Below are 6,349 nucleotides of genomic sequence, written 5' to 3' on the forward strand. Positions count from 1 at the left end.
AATAATTTTGAGCATCCTTCATCAAACCATGCCTTATGCTTCTTCAGTTCACACATGTATCAGATTTCCTTACACCTTTAACAACATCTGACCATGCAGAACATTTGTTGTCTGTTTGTTCACTAGTTACACACTTATCTGAGTGAAGTTTCCTTCAGGTCAAGATCCTTTAGGAGAAGATTGTGGGGACATCCCACATAGCACGCTGTTTCCACCACTCTTTTAGACAACATTCACTCCTTAGTGAATATCGCATTGCTGGACGTTTCATTCATATTTATACAAGCACGTACTGCAAATTTCTGCTCCTCATTTTCACTAGCCAATCAGCGCTCTGTTCCTCAAATGCAAGTTTTGCTCCGCCCACCGAGCATGGTATAAAAGGCTGAGCCCAAAACTCAAAAGAGCAGTGTACACATCCGGCTCAGCATGCTCAGCCATCAACTCTACACTGCCATCGGTCGTCCGAGACATCAGCTCCTCACTTCGGCTCTAGTTGCCGCAGGCCTCCAGCGACCAGGCAACCGAAGCAGCAGCAGCAAGTCTCCAGCATACGCATCTTCCGTGATCCCAGCAACCGGCCGAGCTAGCCGATCCTACCGGCGCGTGCAGCACTGCATCACTGTCCAGACCAGCCAGCTAAACGGCCGTAGGCTCCGCCCGCTACAAAGGAGTGAAATTGTAGTGGCACGAACTGCCCCTTGGGGGCCAGCTAACGCTTGAACACTATATATATCCTGTGTTCTGTAAATTCCGTTTAATCAATCCAATATATACATACAAGTGTTAAGAGTTTCNGTGTTGAGAGTCACAGTCCTTCTCCACCCGTGTGTCTGCAATCTTGTCATTGTCTTGTCATTAATAGTTATTATATAATGGATAGTCCAGATTAAAGTGGGATGGGCAGTAAACAATCCATGTGCATCCCCTTTAGGAGAGATATATAGAGGAATCTACAAATGTTGATTCAGACTAAGAGTCTAAAAAAAGTTTGCTTGCCAGACATTTCTTCACAAATGAAGTCACATCTACTCATGCCATTGTAATTTTTCTTACCATCACGTAGCACTCAAAATGTTTAAAATACTGTCCCATGTGTTATTTAATACAGTGTTTTCTTTCAAGAATTTCTTTGCTGGTACTGTTATGCTTGGTTCTAGCATCAAGGTTGAAACATGCAGTGTACCAGCAGATGTGAGACTTTTGACAAGTTTGCCAGTATACATCACTCGTTTGCTGGTATGTGTACTGAACATAGTGGTAGAACCAACTGATCCTTTACAGATGTATTTGCCATTTGTTTCTATCATATTCATATTCATATGGAGATAAGACACCCAACCCATTTCCTCTATCCTGATTTATTAATTGATCTCTCCTAGTGCAACTTTTGACAGTTCTTAGGTATTTCAATTCTATTCCAGTCTGTCTTCCTCAGAATCCATATTTTACTTCTATATGAAAGCACTGGGACTACCATAACCTTAAAACATTTTAAATTTGTCTCTTTCCTAGTTCATTGTAACGTTCATAGGCTTTGAAAAGTATTCCTTTTGTTTTTAAATCTTCTGAAATCAGATTGCTCCTCTAAAGAAGGAAAGAATATTAATGAATAAATTAAAAAATAGTTCATTTTTATCATCTTTCATTTTTCTTTCATCATGAATGAACAGAGAAATAGGTTTATATACATGTAATAAATAATTAATATATGTATTACTTATATTGCATTGTGAAAAAATGTCTTATCCATTTTGGCTTTCGTATGTTTGAAAGATAGTTCTGTGGGAACATCACGCATTTCTGCAACGCTCGCTCTTCACATCACTTTTCACCATCACGCGCGCTAACCAACCAGATTGCTTCAAACGTTCATATTTATACTAGGATCGCTCCTAGCCCGCATCTACGTCATTACGCGTGCTAGCCAATCAATTCTTCCTCCTCACTTTCGAGTTTGGCTTCGCCCCACCGACCAGTGTATAAAAAGGAGCGACTCCAACGCCGAATTATTCAGTCCGACTGCAGTCTACGATCAAGCCACACAGCAAGCAACTTCAGCCAGCAGGCTTCGTCGCCAGCGCTCGGTCTTCGGAGACATCGGCAGGCTGCGCCAGGCACGACTGCCTCGGCCCTCCAGCGCTCTCACACCCGACTCACTGGGGCACCGCGCATGGACTCGCCGGTGGTCATGTTACGGTCCGACCCACTGGGCATCTGGCGTAGCCACTGCCTCATGGCTCCTACAACCGCGCTCAACGACTAGCCTTTCACCAGCCATTCCCGTAACTAGCCTTTCTCCTTATGGCGCGCGCCGCGCTACCTCTCCGATCTAGCATCTCAGCAGCCACGGTCCTTTTCAGGGCCAACAGACTGTTCCGAAGAAGTGGGTTGTCATAGGAGTAATGACAAAGACTACACATCGAAGACATCCCCACAGTTCCATTATGAAGATGTTAACTGCATACAGAAAACAAGGAATGAGAAATTTAAACGCCGTCTTAAGTTGGTACAGATGATTTAAAAGGAATATTTTCAAGACTACTTCTTTGACTGTGGGGCATGCGGTAGCGTAGTGGTTGAGGGGCTATGGTACAAGCTGGAAGGTCGCGGGTTCAAGTCCTGATGAGGTCATTGGATTTTTTTCAGTTGACCTAATCCTTCCAGCCACACTAGGCCCTGGGGTTTACTCAGTCTCTAACAGAAATGAGCACCAGGAATTAATTAAATAATTTTCCTGGGGAGTAAAGCATGGCCGGCACATAAGGCTGACAACCTTACCACCATCTTTGAGCGGATTGTCTAGATAGTGTGGGACCCTCAACATCTCACAACCCTATGGGCCTTCACGGCCTGGTACAGGGATAGCTTTACTTTTTTTTTTTTACTTATATCTGTTTAAACATGTATTAGAACTAACTGTGGAAAAAGTGTGTTTCTTTAGCAATTTATACTACAGGTTAAGATGTCCCCTGTGCTATTAGGATTCTTAATCTTAACACAAGATAACTGTGAATGATCAGCTTCATGCCCCAGCCACTTTTCCTCCAGATAATGCTGGGTGATGAGAAAATAAAATTCCATGTGAACTTTATTCAATAAACAGTACCTGAAATGAAGTTCAGTGGAATGTACGTGTATGTGATCTGCTTCATCTCCTGCTCCCTCTGAGATATCTAAAATTGTACACAAAACATCCCATTTCTTATTTTTAACTACCTTAGCCATTATCAATGAGGAATATTATATTTGTGTGTGGTGTGGGGCATGCCTTGTTACTTTGCTGGTCTACTTGGATATTCTTGACAATGAGTTCAGTTCTTTCATTTGTTGACTGTGACACCTGACTCCACTGCTACATTCAACTTCTGGACCAAACTTCACCCTAGAACAGACAACACATGGCCAGGTATACCTTACGTGTATGTGTACTTTTGGACTATGAGGTGGCCCCTGTTCTCGGCAACCATTCCATTATCTTTTGTAACATCTGAAATGAATATGTATGGAGACCTTGAATAGTTCTGACTTCTGGGATATAACACTGTGTAGTTTGTTGAAAGTCAACCAACATTTCAGAGGAACACTTTGCCTCCATCTTCAAGGTCGATGAATAAACCAAGCAAGAAACCACTTTGTTCTGCTTTCCACCTGTTTTCACCCTAGTTTCTTCCTTGGCTTATTCCTCGGCCCTGAAAATGGTGATAACATTTTCCTCCAAAATGTCAGTTGACTTTCAATGGACCACATGGCATTATCTCCCAGAAGATAGAACTCTCTATAACTACTGCTGTGAGAACCTCAAATCCTACAAATGGAGAAATTACCTTCCATTTCATCTTTGTCTCACCTGACCGGACTGTGGCTGATGCTACATCCTCTGTTGTGCTCAATTCATTGAGATACTAGAGGACGGTAGTTTGGACAGGGCTCCAGTTGGGATGGAAGGAGCAAAGGACATAAAACATACTTGGATTCTGTTGTGAGTTATGGCTTTTCATAACCTGTGTTGTGCTTTTACAGAATTCGTAAGTAAGCCTCCTTGCTTGAAGTCTTTCATATTATTTCAATGAAAGTTTTGAACATTAAATAACGATAAACCTTATGTGCTTAACATCCACAGAAGAAGGTGATGATTGCGTTCTCAATGGACAGGGACTGCCAGTCCATGAAGCTGTATGCGGGCCAGGATTATGGTGCATGAAGGAAAGTGACAGTGATTTTGCTGCATGTGTTCCGCGTAAGTTTTGTTTCCTTATGACAAAGCTATAAACAGTGGGCTCATGATCCATACAGTTAGAATATGTAATCGGGCTCATGATTATTATTGGTACAGTACTTACAATTCTGTGACTTTGTACAAGAAATCATTGCTAGCATTGGAATATTTGTTTGGAAACAGAGTTTAAAGATCAGCAATTACAGTCTGCTTTGTTTCAGAAATGTGTATTGCTGTAGTGATGCTTTTCACTAATACTGTAATTACTAATGTAATACTGTACCTTCATAATACTATAGGCCTACCTATCCAGATATCCGTACGAAGCCTACGTAATATTAGCTTGTCACTTAATAAACTGTTCTCTTCACTCTCAAGATAGTCTAGTAAGGATTCCAAATGATTAAGAGCAGCACCATGTGACATTTTCTTACTAGCAGCACTGTCCACCTCTTCCTCATTCTCACTTTCTTCCTGCTCTTCTGGCTGCACCCCTACTGAAATTATGGTTTCGTCATTGCTTAACATTTCAAAGCCCGGCTCACATGAGTTTCTGTTGAATACTTAACACAGCACACTTCCTTTTACACCCTGACATTTTGCTAACGCACTTGAAGATCAATACAAAGAGACCAACTGGGGCAGTGTATCTGTCCTTGAAACTGTCCACAAATCCTTGCATTCTTTCACCCCTACCCTAGAACATTGTGTTAGCATAATGGGACCAAAGAATGCAGAGCTCGGTTCACACTAGTGCGAAAATAGTGTTACAACTCACCATGTGAAACAAAAGTGAATGAATATTAACATATAAGCCTCAAAAAAAGCCTCAGTAGCCCCAGTTAAGCCGCAAACCGGTTAATCCGCCCCCAGATAATCGAGAGTTGACTGTATTTAAGTGTTTCTTGCACAATTGGTCAGAATTATGCAGTAACAATGCATATATCTGTACTATACAGTCTTTTAACAAGTGAGAGCACTGTTAAATAGATCAAGAATAAAATAAAAGAACAATGCATATGAAATTAGAACAGAGTAGGTTATTGAATTAAGAGCATAAACTTATCATGCAACAAGATTACAAATATAGTTACCAAAAATGTGTAAAGCTAATTATTGTACATTTTGAAATAAGTGCCTTCTGTTATGTATGGGTTGTAAGTGCAAATAATCATGACACTAACTACATCAGTATAATTTTAAACTTGTTATTCCATAATATAAAGATACATGTTGTTGATTAAATGTCTGTGCAAAATTTTCAGTTGTTAAAAATATTGTGGCCTGCCGCGAGAAAGCAGAAATGGATTAGGATATCATGGTTGATTTCCTAGGCAACAACCAGTGTTTCCGCTACAACAGCTAAGAATCGGAATGCATCCATTGCTATACAACGGCTAGCAATCTAACAGTAGAGTTTCCACCATTATACATGAATTTTTGAGGCAGACACGTATTCCCGTGTTCATTGTGTAACAGTGGACAGAATTAACCCTTCAACAAGGTATTCCCTATTGAGTCCAAGTGCACGTTATGAGAGTCCAACGTCGGCCAGAGACCATAAGAGTTTGTATTCAACATTAGCAGGAAAGAGTTGGTATTCAGCAAAAGAACAAAAGAGTTCTCATCCAATTAGAGCAGAAGATGCTCCACCAAAAATAGCCGTGCGAGAGTGTTGTAATATTGAAGAAGAAATGTCTAAAGGATGTTATAAGTTGAGAATAATTGTAATTGTGAGTTTAAAAGTGACTGTCAAATAAATATTCCATCAAATCCGAGAACCCACCCAATTTCTTCTCACATTGCCTAGCAAACACGCAACAATATTAATATTAATGAAATGATATATATAAAAATAACTTACGAGGGGGTACCCAAAAGAAACCAAACTTATTTTTTTTTTTAACTTATTTATTCAAATTTTAAGCATTAACCTTCAATCCCCTTCAAAGTACTCTCCACTTACACTAATACACTTGTCTAGTCTTTTATTCCATTTTTCAAAACATTGTCTAAATTCATCTTTTGAGATGCTTGACAGCGCCTCCGTCGTTTTTTCCTTCACCTCAGCAACATCAGCAAAACGCTTTCCTTTCATGTCTCTTTTCATTCGAGGAAACAAAAAAAGGT

The 6,349-nt window shown here is 40.4% G+C and overlaps 1 protein-coding gene across 2 annotated transcripts in view; it reads left to right on the plus strand.

The window, feature by feature from the left end:
• Positions 1-4,126: 4,126 nt before the first annotated feature.
• LOC111873657 overlaps positions 4,127-6,349 on the plus strand; it is a gene marked incomplete at its 5' end in the record, with an annotated part of 27,433 nt that continues 25,210 nt past the window's right edge. For both annotated transcript variants that reach the window (XM_023868563.2, XM_023868564.2), the window contains 1 exon segment: positions 4,127-4,240. In XM_023868563.2, the coding sequence (XP_023724331.2) occupies positions 4,127-4,240 (114 nt within the window).

The sequence above is a fragment of the Cryptotermes secundus genome, unplaced genomic scaffold (assembly GCF_002891405.2).
Source record: "Cryptotermes secundus unplaced genomic scaffold, Csec_1.0 scaffold776, whole genome shotgun sequence".
Lineage (NCBI taxonomy): Eukaryota > Metazoa > Arthropoda > Insecta > Blattodea > Kalotermitidae > Cryptotermes > Cryptotermes secundus.